At 41.1% G+C, this 19,510-nt stretch overlaps 1 protein-coding gene across 1 annotated transcript in view; it reads right to left on the minus strand.

Moving 5' to 3' along the window:
• Positions 1 to 19,002, minus strand: part of FLT3 (fms related receptor tyrosine kinase 3) — a 51,427-nt gene extending 32,425 nt beyond the window's left edge. Inside the window, exons 1-8 of the mRNA XM_059903402.1 lie at positions 18,702 to 19,002; positions 15,273 to 15,394; positions 9,550 to 9,752; positions 6,789 to 6,904; positions 2,906 to 3,035; positions 835 to 962; positions 369 to 508; positions 119 to 272 (exon numbers count right to left, since the gene is read on the minus strand). Of these exons, the coding sequence (XP_059759385.1) occupies positions 119 to 272; positions 369 to 508; positions 835 to 962; positions 2,906 to 3,035; positions 6,789 to 6,904; positions 9,550 to 9,752; positions 15,273 to 15,394; positions 18,702 to 19,002 (1,294 nt within the window). The remainder of the gene's footprint in view (positions 1 to 118; positions 273 to 368; positions 509 to 834; positions 963 to 2,905; positions 3,036 to 6,788; positions 6,905 to 9,549; positions 9,753 to 15,272; positions 15,395 to 18,701) is intronic.
• Between the last annotated feature and the right edge of the window lie 508 nt (positions 19,003 to 19,510).

The raw sequence follows: 19,510 nt of genomic DNA on the forward strand, positions 1-19,510 counted from the left end.
TTTCTCAGCTTTTTGATACTAACATTATACTGAAAGCAGAATTTGCAGTACCTACCCTACATTCCACACTAAAACAACTAAAAACATGAGTACAGGTTACGTGCGCAGCCCGCATTACCTAGGATGGTGACCAAAGCTGATTTACTGGGATGTTCTGAAGAGGAACAAGTGTAATAGCCAGTGTCGTTTCTTCCCACTGATGATACAAAAGCAAACAGAATCCGTATCATAGTTCTGTTTGTGGAATAGGTACTCATCTCAAAGTAGCTGCCCTAGATTTTAATAAAACAGAGTTTGAATGGAGTGATTTCCACCTGGACTCTTGGTTCATTTTTCTGCATTTTCAGGATGCAAGCTCATCCTCTCACCTCTTCCAGTGTTTTATTCTCTAATTCCCAGCTGAGCCCGAATCCGTGGTTTACATGAACAGCTTTGCACCTTATCCATAAGGGTTCCCCTACTTTAAGAAATAATTGTGGCGGTGTGGTCTGAGGAGTTTGGTTTAGATCTAGAAGATGAAAACACCCCGGGTAAGAAAAAAAGTGATTTTTTTTTCCTCATCACAAAACATATCCTGAACATTCTGCAGAACAAAGATTTTGACGGCATCTCAAATGTTACCAACCATCTCAAAATAAAAGAGTCTTTCAGAGACTGACAAGGCTCTTATGAAGAAATGAGCACTCACAGAAATCTAAATATTACACTGGAAATGGCCTGAAGGAGCTATAGAGTTTTTGAAATTGAGTAAGGACCTAAGGGGTGATGATTAGTCCCAGCTCATCTCTAAGGAACAGTCACTGAAAACAGAACGACATGATACTACGGTCTTACCAATAGTGAAGAGTTTCGTACATTCCCTGCCCAGCTCATTTCTTGCACAGCACCTTATGTCTGTTCCAAATAACTCATGGAGTACACTTGCCTCCTTTGTAATGACAGCTGGACTTTCTCCTTTACAGCTGCAATTAAAAAATAAATGTCAGTACCATTTTTTTTTTTTTTTTAGATTCCATATATATGGGTTAGCATATGGTATTTGTTTTTCTCTTTCTGACTTACTTCACTCTGTGTGACAGACTTTGGTGCTTTGCGATGACCTAGAGGGGTGGGATAGGGAGGATGGGAGGGAGACGCAAGAGGGAGGGGATATGGGGACATATGTATGCATATGGTTGATTCACTTTGGTGTACAACAGAAACTAACACAGTGTTGTGAAGCAATTATACTCCAGTAATGATCTATTAAAAAAAAATAAACATCAGTTGACTAAACATCTTTTAAAATTACAAATGTATGTTCAGGAGAAGAACCAAATTAAAGGTTCTAGATTTTAAGAGCCTGATAAGAAAGCAAAGACAGGAGCAAGTCACAAGGCAAACCAACTCACAACTAGTTAGTAATTCCTCATCTCACCCAATTAGAATAACACTAGAGAGAATCACATAATAGAACAGTTTAAAAGGCTTTGTGTTTGGTGACCTCTTGGTTGTTAAAGAGAGAGAAAGAATGGAAGAATTGAGAAAAGACAGAAAAGGGGGGAAAAAAGAGAAAATGGAGAGAAGGAAAAGCATGATTAGGTTTTAATACAGCTTAACAAGGTGTAGGTATACTTTCTTTGAAGCTCTGAAGGGGACAACCAGTGAGAGGGAGAGAGGCCACAGTTGCAAATGTCCCCAGAGTCCCCGGAGCTCACAGAGGAGAGGGCAGTGTCACTTGTGGGGTGTCAGCCCAGCCACACCTCGGGATTTGAGGGACCACCTCCCCTCTCCCGCCTTCTTAACCATCACCTTTCCCAAAGCAGATACGGCTTTGGGCCTCTGTGTATGGTCACGTTTCTTCTCTTTATCACTTTAGTTAAATGTATTCTCATCTTTGTTTATGCATTACTCCTTGAGTTTTTTTTTTTTAATTATAAGACAACAATAACTATGTTTATTTTGGAAAATCCAGAAAAACCCAAAGAAAAGAATATTAAATTGCCCATATTCCTACCACCATGAGATAACAACGGTTACTACTTTGCTGTGTGTAGCTTTCTAATCTTTTTCTTTTCTGTGCACATGTGACGTATGTATCTACAGGTAATCTCTTTTTCTTGTTCGTTTAAAATTTGGGATCCTGCTCACATTATTTGGTAACCTGATTTTTCACTTTATCTCTTTCTCTTTAGTTCCATTTTTCAATAAAAGTTGTTTAGTAAATTTTAATTAGTTCAAATGGCATGAACCGTTACTTTGTGAACACTTAGCTATGACACATGAAAAACAAAAGTAAACATTTATATGGTACTTACTATCTGCCAGGCACTGTTCTATGCGCTTCACAAGTACCAGTTCATTTACTCATCAGAGCGATTGTATTAAGGTAAGTACTGCTCCCACCCCATTCTTCTGATGAGGCGGGGAGGGGTTAAGTAACTTGCCCGAGGCCACACAGGTATAAGCAGAGCAGGGTTCAAACCCAGGAAGATTCTACATCCCTAAACAATCATATTAAACTGCTCTTCCAGAGTAAACATCATAATCACAAATTAAACATTTATTCACAGGGGATTTCTTACTTATAGGGAATTATACACTAAAATCTGGACCTTTCTTTTTCCCCAACCAAATGCTCAGGGAGTCGACAATCCTGTAACTTAAAGGGGCTGTTATTCGTGTCCTGTGATATCCAGGGAGGGTCCTACAGGTCAGTGACGTGACAGATGAGGAGCTCCAAAGGGCTTCTCACTAAGGCGTCCCTCACCATCCTCCCCGGGAAGCCCACACCAATCATTCTTTCAAAAGCCAACGTTTCCTGTTAACAGGGTGATAAATTGTACAGACAGTATGATGTCAACTATATTAGAAAGAGACCGGAAAAGTAAAGCCATAATAGCAGTTCTCTCTCCACATGTCATACCTGTCGCTCTGTGAATCGCAGAACACCCATTCCACGGTTGGTTCTGGAATGCTCTCTGAGATGCAGACCAGGGCATCCTGATTTTCCATTTTTCTAAAGTAAGGTCTCCTTAACGTGTAAAGCAGGGTATCTAAAGCATCATAAATTAGTAACGTTTCAATATTTAAAATGTTTCATATTATAAACATTAAAAAAAATAACTGTCCTAGCAGGCCTCCTCCTCAGAAGAATTCTGAACCATTAAGAAAAGTTAACCTTTTGTGCCGTAGCGGTGTCTCCGCTCCAAATATATATAATAACATATCCCCCCTCACCAATATATTAGATGCAACTCTGGCTGAAATGCTAACTTTCGTAGCTAATGTCTTTGGGTATTTCATGAATCCAAAGACAACTAAAGTTTAGTGGAGTGAAGCCATGTAAAAACACAAATATCAATATGCATGGGAAAAAGAAAAGTAGAAATAACATCAAGTTTATAACACATACTTATATAGTTTAAGACCCAACTTTCTTCCCATAATTTTATCTAGAACTAGGCAGAAATATAGTAGGATGGAGGTAGACTTGGAACAGAATTGAGAGGCTTGGTTTAGCCTCCTGTTCACATTGGACCCTCACACCTCTCCCCTCGCCCCTTCTCCCCCTCCCCCTCCCTTAACATATAAACTCTCTGCTTCTGCTTGGACCCCTTAGGAACAGGAGTTCACGACCTCCCAGAGTCGATCCTCCCATTTTTCAACAAACCTTTTTTTTTTTCCAAAGTTTCCCATGCTAAATTTCAATCTTCCTCCTTATAATAAATTCTGTTTTAAAATAGTATATAATACTTTATATATATGTATATACATAGCAAAGAATATATGAAGAGTTAATTTTGAAGCATAATAATAAAAACGAATGCCCGTGGACCCATGCTCAACTTAATAACCAGAACAGTAATAAATATCTTTGAATCTACTTTTGTGCTGCTTCTCCTTGTCTCTCAAGCCTAGGTTAACTTTATCCTGAACTTTCTGTTTATCATTCTCATACTTTTACACATGTTTTCACCACATAGATGTGTGGCCCTAAACAATATATTGGTTTGTTTTGTTTGTTTTTGAGCTTCAACATATGGCATCACTCAATATGCAGTCTTTCACAACTTCGGTTTTCCATCCAACCTTATGTTTTTAAGATTCACCCATGGTTTTGCATGTAGCTATGCTTAATTCATTTTGCTACCACTACATTGTGTTCCATTGGTGGATATATCACAATCTATTAGTCCATTTTCTTGCAGTGGACATTTGGGTTGTTTCCTGTATTTTGTATCACCAACAATGGTGCTATGAACATTCTGTGCATTCCTAGTGAGGCAGGTGTGTAAGTTTCTTTACAATATACCTACGAGTGCCACTGCTGGTGCATATAGTGTGAGCACTTCTGCTTTACACATGATGACAATTTGTTTTCAACAATCTCCTGGGTATAAAATGGTATCTCATTGTGGCCTTAATTTGCATGTCTCAGTTATTAATTTAATATGTTTACTGACAATAGTGAAATGCCTACTCATGTCTTTTGTTCATTTTTCTACTGGTTTTTTTCTTATTGATTCATAGAAGTTCTTTACCTATTATGACTATTCATCCTTTGTTGATTATGTGACTTCCAAACATCTTTTCCCATTTTGTGGTAGTTTTTACTTTCTCTCCCTGTAATTGCTGACCATTGGTCCCAATTCTACCCTCTAGAGCAATTTTTTTTTTTAAAGTGAAGTTTGTTGCCACATGAAAATCCTTCAAATATTTAAAATCAAATGCGGAGGTCAAGGGATATCACTGTCATCAAAGGCATTTTAACTAGTTAGCCCAGGTTTCCTGACTCATGCCAGAAGGGTTTCCTCTACGTTACACTGCAATCAATCTTCTTCTCTCCTCAAAAATATTTCCTTCCCTCTGCTAAACATTCTTAATTCTCTCAGCTGCTCCTAATTCAAGGAATTCTAAGATCTTCACTATTCTGGTTGCTCTGTTTTGTCAATATTCATCTGAAAACCCTGTAGAACTGAAAATAGCAATTTTCCATTAATTTCCTTAACCCAGACATTACATTTTCGTGAACGCTGCCAAGGTTCAGATTTCCTTTTTTAGCAACTATGCCATACTGTTGGTTAATAGTGAACTTGTGGTTCACTAAACCCTTTCCTCTTTTTCACGTTGACTGTTGCCAAGTCTACCCCACCTGATTTTTTTGAAACCCACCACCCAGCAGCACGTTAAAAACAGTTACAACTTACTTGAATGATTGTTGTGCTATTTTTACATTGTAAATCTTAAGTGAAAAGAAGTTACCCTAAATAAAGAGAGCAGATGCCCATTTATTTTATACAAATTCAAGTATAAACACGACAAAAAAAAAAAGAGAGAGAGAGAGAGCAAGAAATCTCTTATTCTCTTCCAATCTGAGGATTTACTGTCCCACAGAGGGGGGTCGGGGACTGGGGAGGGGACAGGGAAGAAGACCAAAATCAAAGAGAAACAAGAGGTACCTCTTGACTTTTGACCTCCTAGGGCTCTGGTCCTATAAATAGCAGAGTAATTGAAGGGCTTTTCAAAACAAATGTTGACCAATTTTGACTTTGCCGGGTTTTTGCCTGACAGGCTGACTTTGGAATCTAACACGCTGTCCCCAGCCCCGGTCAGATGACACTTGTGGGAATTGAAATGGCCACGAGTGCTCTTCTGTTCGCAGCTCTGAGTGCGAGACCCAGTGCAGTGTGGCCCAGAGTGTGGACCTGGCCACGCTTGGCCTCGGGCTGTCGTGCCCGTTTCCATACCTCTCAGCAAGCCGTTCACCTGTGATGGTGGGTGTAGAACAGCCTTGGCCAAGGGGAGCCGTGGTTCCCCCTGGGCCCCGCACCTCTGTGGGCTGGACACACGTGCACCACAGCCTCCGTCTGGCAAGACACACCAAGGCGTAGCCCAGGAGCTTGCTTTAAAATGGATGAACCCAGAGTTTCTGGAGCACTGCCCTGGCCCCTAAAGGCAGCGGGACCCACGTGAACGCCTCCACCTCTCGTCTCCATTTGTCATGTGGGGTAAAGCAGCCAGTGGGTACAGGGCTGAGTCCACACAACCGCAGGCCTGCGCGTAAGTGGGTGGAAAGAAGGAGAAGCCAGAAGACACGCAGATGGTGGTTCAGCCAACTGCACAGCTGCTTCCCTGGGTGAGAACTTCTGCGTTGTTCCTGATGGTGTGCGTAGCGATCTGGTGTTTGTATGAACACAGGAGCCGCCAGGTCCATGTGGTTATTTAAATGCAATGTTTAATTGATTAAAATGAAATAAAATGAAAACTTCGGTCACGCTGGCCACATTTCAAGTGTTCACCAGCCACACGTGGCCAGTGGCTACCTTACTGGACAGAGCAGACAGAGACGTTCTCACCGCCTCAGACCGCTCTGTTGGATAGCTCTAAGCTCTTGCAATCCTGTGAGGTGTGTATGGGTATCCCCATTTTACAGATCAGAACACTGAGGCTCAGGGAGACTACGTGACCTGCCCAAGGTGGTCGTATCAGATGCAGAATAAGAACTCAAGTCTTCTGACTCCACGGTCAAAATGCTTTCTACTTCTTCCCTGTCATCCATCTGTCGCTGAAAAAAACGGGGAGCCGGAAAATAGAGGATGCCCTGGGTTCTGAAAAGCACTCACTCTCACCGTCTGTGGGTCACATCAGGATCTCAACAGGTGATGGGGTGGTTGAAGTGAGTTCAATTAATTCAACTACGTATTGAGGGAAACCTAGTTCATGTGTCTGGGGAAGCTGATAAGAGCTCTTGGGTTCTAACTGCTCCTTTAGAATATTGAGAATACCTAGTAGCAAACGGCACTTACTTCTTATACTCACTGTAAACAATACTGTGTAATTGGTAGCTTCTCTCTGAATAAAAAGTAGGTATTCTCCAGCCTGGGTTTCTGTCATTTTCAAAATGACCATGGAGACAACTCCTCTGAAACACAAGAAAGAGAACTGGTTAATCTGGAAAACGTGTGAAACAAAAACCCTCGAATTTCACACTGAGTCAGAAGGTGGTTGGGCGGCCCTGGTCCACCTCGGTGGAGAACGCAGCTCCCGTCCTGTGCCGGCACTCAGCCTGGGCCTTGTTAGTTTCACCTTGACCTTTACCCAGTCCCTCCCTTGGGAGTGAGCACCTTCACCTCATGCTGCCCAAGCCCCTCGGAGGGAAAACTCCTACCAAAAACACATAGACTTGGTGGGACGCCCTCCTTGGCAGTGGTGGACCATTCCCGCCAATGACAAACCACCCTCCACAGGCATATCTGCCAGCCACCCGGCCACCAGCCTCCGTGCGCCATGTGCAGAACCAGATGACGGTACAAGCAAGACTCACTGACATCAAGAACAGTCCGTTTTGTGCCCCCCTCCCGCCCCCTCTAGAGGAAAGAATTCAAGCAAAATCAGACACAAAGCATTTTCCTGTGAGGTGGTAATTACACTGATATATCACAAAGGAGAGATGTCTCAATGTGAGTATTTCTAACTTTTCAGATACTTGGTAAAGATAAATTTGGCTAGGGGCATTCTCTTCGAAGAAACGACTTTGATGTGTGTTTGGTGATATCTGTCCTCCTTAGAGCTTAGAATACTCTCTAGCAGTCTGTTGAGTAGTGTTGGATTTAAATGGACACTTTCTGACCTTTAGACGTTACTGCTCAACACTTGACATCAGCTGGGAGAGTCTGTGCAGAATCTCAGGCCCCGCCCACACCTACTGAATCGAAATCTGCATTTGAACAAGATCCCAGGCGAACCAAGGGCACAGGATATTGGAACAGCCCTGATTTAGAGCTCCAAGCAGCATGGTTCCAGAGTACTTGTGTTTGCGTTCATATAGGCAGTAAATTAGTAAGAAATATATGTATTTTCTGCTTATGCAGGTACTTTGGGGATGTGCTTTCTTTCTCTGAACCCTTCACTCTCCTGGTATCATGTGAGAACTCTTGGGCATATCATACAAAATTCTAAGATGGTTATCAAAGCTTAGGTGTGCAATCTGTCTGGCTATGAGTCTAAGCCCAGATTTAATTTCTGTAACTCTTTACTACGGAGAAGTTGCTAAAAATGTTTTGGTACTAAGTTAACGAATCCACATAAGACCTATGATTTTGGCTGCCTGTCCTAGAACAAAAAGGCAACCTCTCAGCAGAGTAAAAAGAACCCTACTTTTTTACTTTGCTTTTTTGGCCTCAATCCAACAAGAACTGTTGTGGCATCAGATTTTAATAAGATTACCAGAACATTTCTTTAAGCCAAAATTCTTAATAGAAGATTGCCTTTGGTTTAACCCCAAGATAAAAGTAAGCAAAAAAGAGAAGTGAGTAATATGGCCTCAAAAGAGGAAAGGAAAATGAATGTGATCTAAGATTTAGAACCAAACTTCAGAATTATAGCTACTGTCCTGAAAATTACTTAAACACTGGTTTGACCTTAAAGACACAAATGTGAATACTTGGTACAAGTCAGTCACAGATGTTCTCCCGTGTCTCAGTCAGGTGGCATGGAACCCCCTTTGGGTCATTGAGGGGCCATTTCCTGCATTGCTCCTAGAAAGACAGTGGCTCTTCTACAGCTTCGGGGCACCTGAGCACCCCAAGAATTAGAGGATAAAGCACCTTAGAATTAGTAAGTGGGCATTTCAATGGCCCGTGCCCCTTGCTTCCTGCCCCACCTGGTCTCGGACAGCAGGGGGCAGCAGTCAGCCCAGGGTTAGATACAGGCTTGGTGGTCAAGCTACAAACCTTGGCCATGATATCTTTCTGGATGGTGAGACCAACGTTCCCCACATACAGATCAATTCCTTACTAAAATGTTTTGTGGATATCACATATCACTGCAATTCTGCTCATCATACTGTGAAAGAAACTAGGTAAAGCCGAGGGTTCTTCCCCAAGAATTTCCCAGAAAGAAGCTTCTCACTGCTTTAACTAGTAAGCTCCTTGCTACTTTAACCGGAATGGAATGAAAACTTCCTAACTTTTTACCTTTAAGACAAAATCCAGTTTAAAGAACAAGCCATCTTTAAAATCCCAAATACTCTTTTCACTATTTGTTTTACATTTTGCCGGTCATCACTGCTTTCTTAGGCCCTAAATATGCCTATACATTTGTATATAAGTTTTTAAATGAATAGACTTTATTTTTTAGAGCAATTTTAGGTTTATGGAAAAATTAAGGAGAAAAAAAAATTAAGCAGAAAGTACAGAGAGATCCTGCCTACACCCTCCCCCCACTCACCACCCCTCACACACAGCTTTTCTATTAGTAACATCTTGCATAGGTGTGGTGTATTCGTTACAACTGATGAACCAATACTGGTATTAACTAAAGTCCACAGTTTACATTGGGGTTCACTTTTTGTGTTGTTTGTCCTATGGGTTTTGACCACTGTAAAAGGTCACGTATCCGTGCCTTAACTATTTTTTAGTTTATTTTATTTCACTGGAAATAAGAGTTACAGTGAACATGTACAGAGATTGGAAAAGAAACTCTAAAGGAAGCAAGAAAGTCTGTGTATGGCGAGAAACTATTCCTCCCAAAATCCTCGTGGTTGCCCATTGCCCCGCCCCTGCTTACCTGTTTTGTAAATCAAAGTGTGGCTGGCAATTCAGGGAGCTGTGTTTAAAGACCCAGAGACAGGAAATGTTCCCCGGGGTGGTGACCAGCACTTGCAGTGTGATGGATGCAGTTACGTCCACCTCCACGGTGGCCGCTTCATACACTGCCTCTGTGCTCTCGGGCCTCAAGGCACAGCCCAGGTCTTCCCGGGATTCTGATGCCTATGTCATAGACGAAATAATGTGAATTTACTACAAGTGCACGTTTAATGCATCTTCTTCTTAACTGGAACCTTTATCAAATAAACACATGTTGACATATGGCACACAACAGCAAGCACCTCATGACCCACTGAGGATCATACGTCTGACCAAAATGCCTATAAATTACAAGTCTCTAAAGAAAAGACAGATAATTTTAGGCTGTGTTTCTAAAATGTTTTATAGACTGTTATGGGTTGAATCGTGTTCCCCCCAGATTCATTTTTTTTTTTTTTGGCTGTGCCGTGTGGCATGTGGGATCTTAGTTCCCTGACCAGGAATCGAACCCGTGCCCCGTGCAGTGGAAGCTCGGAGTCCTAACCACTGGACCACCAGGGAAGTCCCCCAGATTCATATGTTGAAGTCCTAACCCCCAGTACCCCAGAATGTGACCGTATTCAGAACCGGGCCTTTACAGAGGTGATCCAGTCAAAATGAGGCTATTAGGGTGGGTTCTAATCTTATGACTGATGTCCTTATAAGAAGAGGAAATTTGGAGAAGACAAGCACATACGGAGAACGCCCTGTGAACATAAAGATGGCCGTACAAGCCAAGGAGAGAGGCCTGGGACAGATCCTTCCCTCACAGCCTCAGAAGGAACCAAGCCTGACGACATCTAGATTTTAGACTTCTAGCCTCCAGAACTATGAAACAATAAATTTCTGTGGTTTAGCTCACCCAGTCTGAGACTTTGTTATGGCAGCCCTCACAATCACAAACTAATATACAGATAATAATCATAAAATTAAAATACATAGGTATAGGGAACTCCGTGGTGTCCAGTGATTAGGACTCCGTGTTTTCACTGCCGGGGGCCCGGGTTCGATCCCTGGTCAGGGAACTAAGATTCCACAAGCCACGTGGCTCGGCCAAAGAAAAACAAAAACAAAAAAAGAATACATAGGTATATGTTTTTGTGATTATTGGTATGCAGATAAGCATCTACATAGTAATAGTAAATTAGTATCTGTTTTAGAGGGTACTTAAAAACTAAAATATTGGGTTGGCCAAAAAGTTCGTTCAGGTTTTTCCATAAGATGTTACTGACAAACCCAAACGCACTTTGTGGCCAACCCAGTATGTTCTGGGCAGACATCCCCATAGGCTCATTGCCACCATCACACCCCTTGCCTGCTTTAAATAACTGAGATATATTGAGAGGACGGTGTGCTAGCAACTTCTGCTGCTGGACCCCTCACCTCCTACCCCCAGACACATAGTGTAGCCCTCACACATGTGTGTATGCACACACACACACACACACACACACACACACACAAGCTTCTTCAGGTGAAGAGCAGGGTAGGGTAGCTCTTCTGCTACTGACCATAAGCCATATTTCTGATTTTATTTGTTCATTTCTTCAGTTAGTATCTGGTGAGTTATTTAGTCAATATCTGATAAGTGCTAGACCACCTGCTGGGCGCAATGGGACTAGGGGAAAAAAGACACTGACCTTGTCCTTGAGTTTTGACTCTAATAGGAAGAAATAACTAAAAGTGAAATATGATGTGCCCCATAAACAGATACCGACTACTCTGAAAGGTGCATTTAAGTGCTCTGGACCTTCTGAGGAGAGAGAGGTGACTTCCAGGCTGGGATAGTGGGGGTGTGGATATTTCACTGGAGTACAGCAATTGAACTGGATCTTAAAAGAGGGACATAAAGTAAAAACAAACAGGGACTTCCCTGGTGGCGCAGTGGTTAAGAATCCACCTGCCAATGCAGGGGACACGGGTTCAAGCCCTGGTCCGAGAAGATCCCACATGCCGCAGAGCAACTAAGCCCGTGCGCCACAATTACTGAGCCTGTGCTCTAGAGCCCTCGAGCCACAACTACTGAGCCCGCGTGCTGCAAGTACTGAAGCCCATGCACTCTAGGGCCCGTGCTCCACAACAAGAGAAGCCACCGCAATGAGAAGCCTGCGCACTGTAATTAAGTGCAGCCCCTGCTCTCTGCAACTAGAGAAAGCCCGTGCACAGCAATGAAGACCTAATACAGCCAAAAATAAATAAAATTTTTTAAAAATTGAGTTATTAAAAAAAAAGTAAAAACAAACCAACAAAAACCTGACATGCTACAAGAAAATATTTGCAATGCATATTACAGATAAAGGAAATAAAGGGTTAATATCCCTAATATGTAAAGAATTTTTTTAGGGAATTCCCTGGCAGTCCAGTGGTTAGGACTCCACGCTCTCACTGCCCAGGGCCCAGGTTCAATCCCTATTCAGGGAACTAAGATCCTGCAATCCGCACAACGTGGCCAAAAAAAGAAAAGGAAAAAAAAATATTTTTTTAACATTGAGGGACACAGGAGCCAAAAGACAGTAGAAAAATGGGAAAAAGAGGGACTTCCCTGATGGTCTAATGGATAAGACTCCGCGCTCCCAATGCAGGGGGCCGGGGTTTGATCCCTGGTCGGAAAACTAGATTCCACATGCCGCAACTAAGAAGTCCGCATGCTGCAACTAAAGATCCCGCATGCTGCAATGAAGATTCCCCCATGCTGCAACTAAGACCTGGTGCAGCCAAAATAAATAAATAAATAATAAGGGGGGAAAAAAGTAAAGAAAAAAATGGGAAAAAGAAATGAATAGACAATTCACAAAAAGATATAAAGAATGGCCCTTGAACATATGAGAAAATGTTCAAACTCACTCATAATCAGAAAAACTCAAAACAACACTGAGGTATCACTTATCTATCAGACTGGCACAAATTTTAAAGCATGACAACACATTTTGTCAGGGAGGCTGTGAGGAAACAGCTACTCTCACACATTGCTGGGGGAAAGCAAACAGGTGCAACCCTTCTGCAGGGGAACTGGAATTCGGCAACACCTAACTGAACTACTGTGCACTTCACCCTCTGAGCCAACAATCCCATTTTGAAGGCTATATCTCCAACAATTGATTGCACCATCATTTATAGTTGTAAAATACTACAAACCACCAAAATGCTCATACATAGGAGATTGACTGAATAAACTACAGTCCATCCACACAATGGAGGACATAAAGAAGGATGAGGACAAGCTCCATGCACTGATTTGCAGTGATTTCCTGGATAGACTGTTAAGTGAAGAAAGCTAAGGGCAAAAAGTATCTACTTTCAAGTATGCTACCCCTCGTTTAAGAAGGAAGGAGATTAAGAAAATACACATGTATCTGCTCATTTGTGCACAAGAAACACAGGAATAATATAAAAAATCTAAAGGAACTGGTGAAGTTCAGGAGGTAGGTGGGAAAAGGATGGAAACTTGGTAGTAGGCATGAAGAAGGTATGATACTTCTCTGAGTATATCTTTTAGTACATAGCTTTAGCTTTCAGGACCATAGTCATGTTTCACATACTCAAAAAAGTAAATCATTAAAGCCAACCAGGATATGGGGGGAACTCAAAATGGAATACAAACCAAGTGAAGTTAATTGTATCACAAATAACTAACATAACCAGAGTGAAGGTGGTGGGAAAGAAAAGAACGAACATAAATAACTTTGGAAAATAATGCTTTGGACACTATAAAGTCAAAGACAAAAAGAACTGCACACAAATACTGTATTCTGGTGTTGTATAACAAATACTCTTGTCTGATGTTGTTTAAGAACTACTAGGTCTTAATACAATCCTGAATATTGCATAAGAATATAATTTATACTACATAAAACACAATGCAGCGCTTAATACTAGGAACTGAGACCAATCATCATTAATTTTTTTTTAAAAAAAGCTTGTGTTTTATAAGAAAACACTTAAATGTGTGCAGCTATTTTCTCACATTGAAAAGACACTTAAAGGGACTTCCCTGGTGGTCCAGTGGTTAAGAATTCGCCTTCCAATGCAGGGGACGTGGGTTCGATCCCTGGTTGGGGAACTAAGATCCCACATGCCATGGGGCAACTAAGCCTGTGCGCTCTGGAGCCCCCATGCCACAACTAGAGAGAAGCCCATTCATCACAACGAAGAGCCCGTGGGCCACACCGAAAGATACTGCGTGTCGCAACTAAGACCCGATGCAGCCAAATAAATAAATAAATACTAAATAAAAGACACTAAGACTTTAAAATGTCATAGCAAATAACATTAAATTTTTTCTTGTCTGCACAAAAGTACTATGTATGCAAAATGCCTTAATTATTAATAAATCAATGTGTTATGACACCAATATCTGTTAAAAAGTTAAACCAACCATGCTTCTGGCATAAAAAAGAATCATGTATTAAATCAGGAGTTTTAGGGTAATTCCCTGGGAGTCCAGGGAACTGAACTCTGCCCTTTCACTGCCAAAGGCACAGGTTTGATCCCTGGTCCAGGAACTAAGATCCTGCAAGCCAAGTGGCGCGGCCAAAAAAAAATCAGGAGTTTTACATGCATTTGGAAGGTTGTTATTGACGCCTATTTCACACTGCTTAAAATTTGAGAATATTTTTAATATCTCTGATTTTGGAAGGGAAGTGGGGGGCGTCCAGGGCATCATGGCATGTGTCTATGTATTATACTTACATTAAAGAAAACAGAGTGACTATATATCTGTATGAATCCTTAACTGGATAAAAGCCATAGAACTGGCTAATTTATGTTCACTTTTTATTATATGTAGACTTTTAATATTTTCAGTTCTTGATCATTTAAGCTTCCTTCATTTGAGTAAATACCTAGGCTGTGATAGATGAATAGCATGAAGAAGAGTAATGACAAACAAGGTTGGAACTTGAAGGAGTCAGAGCCAGATTATGGAGCGACGTGCATGTCACTTTAAGCCGTGGGAAGACCAAGCCAGGCTGTAAAGGATGTAGCCGCACTTCAGGAAGACCCATGTGGCAGCCCTACCTGAGCTGAACTGTGGAAGGAAGAAGCCACTTATGGTATTGTGACTATGAAGGCTGGAATTAGGGAAGTGGCAGGGGGGACTAGGGAATATGAGGTGGTTATAGGAGAACTAGGAAAGAAAGGAAATTGACAAGACTTGGTAACTGACTGAATGTGAGGGCAAGGGAGAGGAAACAGTCCAAAACGAGGCTGAGCTTTCAAGCCTAGGAACTAGACAGGGCCATAAACAGAAATCCATTAAAACAAGAAGATGCTTGGGGAAATAGAAATGAAATAAATTATACAGGTGTGTCTTAATGAGCAAATGGAAAAATCTATTTATCTAAATCCAGGAGACAGTTGGAAATTAGGGATTCAGGCTTGAGAGAGAAGCCTGGCTTCTTTTTAAGGAGAAAGGGAAATTCCTGTTTCTTACTCATTCTAGTGTCACTGTCCTTCCTGAATCTAAACCCAAAAAGAACAAGACTCTTGATGGAATGGAGTGCCAGGTAGCAATGAGTACAGATGCTCATCTGTACCAGATATGAGTACACAGTATACTTAAACACATAAAAAAGAAAAGCCCATAAGCCATGGCAGGTGTCAATAGCCTACAAAATATGGTCTCTAGAGAAAACAGCTAAAGTTGTCATTTTAATATTACTTTACCAAGGGATTCGATGGTGATGTCCCCACTGATGAATCATTGTTTCTATGGTTGATTAAAACACACTTGATCACAGGCAGATCTTGATTTGTAATAGTCTCAAATATCATTGCAGAAAAAACAACTGTAAAACAAAATAAAGACAATGATGTCGATATATGCACACCTTAAAAAGAAAATACGTGTCTGTCTTACAACAAAACAAAATGTAATCAAGGGAAAGTGGCCAACAGGAAAGTGTGTAGGAAATATAATTTCATAAAAGGCAAGTCTTACTATCAGTCAGGAGCGGAGGTCCTTAGAGCAGTGTTTTCCAAGGGAACTTTCTGCATGATGGAAATATTCCTTAGCGCTATTCAATAGGGTGGTCTTAGCTGCATTTAGCATTAAGCATTTGAAGTGAGGCTAGTGCAGCTGAGGAACTGATTATTTGTATAACAGCCATTGTTTCTTCTTTATGGTTTCCTGGTGCATATAAACATTATGTTTACACTATATTGTAGTCTGGTAGGTGTACAATAGCATTATACCTAAGAAAACAACGTACGAACCTTAATCAAAAAATACACTCTTGCTAAAAAATGCTAACCATCATCTGAGCCTTCAGTGAATTGTAGTAATAACATCAAAGATCACTGATCACAGATCACCATATCAAATATAATAATAATTTAAATAATTATTGAATAATTGAAATATTGTGAGAATTACCAATATGTGACACAGAGACACAAAGTAAGCAAATACTGTTGGAAAAATGGCACCGACAGACTCACTCGAGGCAGGGTTCTCACAACACTTCAGTTTATAAAAAATGCAATATCTGTGAAGCACAATATAGTGAAATGCAGTAAAACAAGGTATGCCTGTTATCAGCAGTTCATTCCCTTTAATTGCTGGGGAGTAGTCTATTATATGGATATAACACAACATTTCAATTCATCCACCTGTTGATAGAATTTGGATTGTTTCTACTTTGGGGATCTTACAAATAAAGTTGCTATGAACATTGGTATAAAAGTCGTGGTTTGGATGTATGAGTTCATATTCCTTGAATAAATACCAAGGAGTAGAATACCTCACTCACATGGGAGATGTCTGTGTCACTTTTTAAGAAAGTGCCAACTGTTCTCCAAAGAGGGTGTATCACTTTATATTCCTATTGGCAGTGTATGAGAATTAGTTGTGCCATGTCCTCACCAACGCTTGGTAGGATGAGAATTTTTAATTTTAGCCATTCCAAGAGGCATATTATATCTCATCGTGGTTTTTTTTTTTTTTTTTTTTAAAGAAATTCACGTTCTTTTATTTATTTATTTATTTATTTATTTATTTATTTATTTATGACTGTGTTGAGTCTTCGTTTCTATGCGAGGGCTTTCTCTAGTTGCGGCAAGTGGGGACCACTCTTCATCGCGGTGCGTGGGCCTGTCACCATCGCGGCCTCTCTTGTTGCGGAGCACAGGCTCCAGACGCGCAGGCTCAGTAATTGTGGCTCACGGGCCCAGTTGCTCCGTGGCATGTGGGATCTTCCCAGACCAGGGCTCGAACCCGTGTCCCCTGCATTGGCAGGCAGATTCTCAATCACTGCGCCACCAGGGAAGCCCTCTCATCGTGGTTTTAATTTGCATTTGCATCCTTTCAGATGCTTGTATGACATCCTATATATTCTTTGGTAGTATGTCTGTTGCATCTTTTGTCTTTTAAAATTGGGTTGTTTATCTTCTTTTTATTGAGTTTTGAGAGTCGCCCCCCCCCAGTTTTATTGAGATATTGTTGATGTATAACATTGTATTAGTTTCAGGTGTACAACATCACAATTAGATATATGTATTTATTGTAATACGAGTACCACGATACGTTCAGTTAACATCCATCAACTCACACAGTTACTAAAGTTTTTTTCCTGTGATGAGAACTTTGAAGATCTACTCTCGAGATGTGGATGGACCTAGAGTCTGTCATACAGAGTGAAGTAAGCCAGAAAGAGAAAAACAAATATCATATATTAATGCATATATGTGGAATCTAGAAAAACGGTACAGATGAACCTATTTGCGGGGCAGGAATAGAGACATAGACATGGAGAACGGACATGTGGACACAGTAGGGGAAGGGGAAGGTGGGATGAATTGGGAGATTAGGACTGACATAAATACACTACCATGTGTAAAATAGATAGCTAGCAGGAACATGCTATAAGGCACAGGAAGCTTAGGTCGGCGCTCAGTGACGACCTAGATGGGTGGGATGGGGGGCTGGGTGGGAGGGAGGTCCAAGAGGGAGGGGATATAGGTATACATATAGCTGATTCACTTCATTGTACAGCAGAAACTAACCCAACATTGTAAAGCAGTTATACTCCAATAAACAAATAAATAAACAAATAAATAATTAAATAAAGATCTCTCTTAGCAACTTTCAAATATATAATAGAGTACAGGTAGCCCCCACTTTTCAAAAGTTCACTTTATGCCACTTCACTTTTACAAAAGACCTGCGTTAGCACCTGTTTTCACTAACTGAAAGAAATCTGAAGAGGATTTTTGCTTTTATGAAAAAAGGTGAAAAGCAAAAATAGCATTCAGAGTTTGTTCTGTAGCGAGCTCTTATAGGGGTGGCTTGAACCCCAAGCAAGGAGAGTGGAACTGCCAAGCTCTTTCCCCAGAAACTACGCCCAGCATCTCACCATCAAGCCATCATAGCTTTGTACTGGGTCTGTGAGCATCTCTGCTTTATCTCCATTTATTTTGTGTATCTGTTTGCAAGATGTGTCCCTAAGCTAATAGCTTCTTCACTTTACACCACCTGGGCTTACAAAAGGTTTCACAGGAATGCTCTATTTTCAGATAGTGGGGAAACCTGTATTGGTAACTATCGTCACCATCTTGTACATTACATCCCCAGAACTTATTTATCTTATAACTGGAAGTCTGTAACCTTCTGACCACCTTCACACATTTCTCCCACTCCCTACCCCCACCTCTGGCAAACACCAGTCTCTTCTCTGTTTCTCAGTTTGTTTGTTTTTTTTCAGATTCCACATATAAGTGAGATTATACAGAATTTGCCTGACTTATTTCACTCAGCATAATGCCCTCAAAGTGCGTCCATGTTTTCACAAATGGCAGGATTTACTTCTTTTTTATGGTTGAATAATATTGTATATATATAGTTGATCCTTGGACAATGTGGGTTTGAACTACACAGGTCCACTTACACATGGATTTTGTTCAATAAATATTTGGAAAAATTTTTGGAGATTTGTGACAATTTGAAAAACTTCGCAGACGAACTGCATAGCCTAAAAATACTGAAAAATAAGAAAAAGTTAGGTATGTCACGAATGCATAAAATATATGGGGCCTCTCTGTGCATCGGGCACACCAACTTGGGTTCAGCAAGAGATTTATGATCAGGACTGCCCGTACCTGTAAATCTGCTAACTAGCCTTGAGGGGAAAAGATAAACACGAGCTGTCTTTTGGTTGTACAAGAAGGTCTGGACAATGAGTAACTTCTTCTGGATTGGTTTCATCGATGCTTTGTCCCTGAAGACAAAGAGTACCTTGCCTGTAAGGGACTGCCTTGGATTCTTTTGATACTGGACAATGCCCCTAGCCACCCAGAGCCCCATGAGTTCAACACTGAAGGCGTTGAAGTAGTCTACTTGCCCCCAAACATCTAATTCAGCCTCTAGCTTGGGGGGGTCATAAGGACCTTTAAGGCTCATTACACACAGTTCTCTATGGAAGGGAATGTCAGTGCTATGGAAGAGAACACCAACAGAGAGAACATCATGAAAGTCTGGAAGGATTGCACCACTGAAAATGCCATCATTGTTAGAGAAAACGTCGTGAAAGCCATCAAGCCTGAAACAATAAATTCCTGCTAGAGAAAACTGTGTCTAGATGTTGTGTGTCTGACTTTACAACACAGCCAACCGAGGAAATCATAAAAGAGATGCGGATATGGCAAAAGAGGTGGGAGGTGAAGAGTTTCAAGATATGGATCTTGGAGAAATTCAAGAGCTAATAGGCACCATGCGTGAGGAATTCCCAGAAGAGGATCTGATGGAGATGAGCACTTCCAACCAGAGCCACACGATGAGGAAGAAAACACAGAAGAAACAGTGACAGAAACCAAATTGACATGGGACAATCTGGCAGGAGAGTTCCAATTATTCAACACTGCTTTTGACTTCTTTTATGACATGAATCCTTCTATGATACAAGCACTGA

The sequence above is a fragment of the Balaenoptera ricei genome, chromosome 18 (assembly GCF_028023285.1).
Source record: "Balaenoptera ricei isolate mBalRic1 chromosome 18, mBalRic1.hap2, whole genome shotgun sequence".
Taxonomy (NCBI): domain Eukaryota; kingdom Metazoa; phylum Chordata; class Mammalia; order Artiodactyla; family Balaenopteridae; genus Balaenoptera; species Balaenoptera ricei.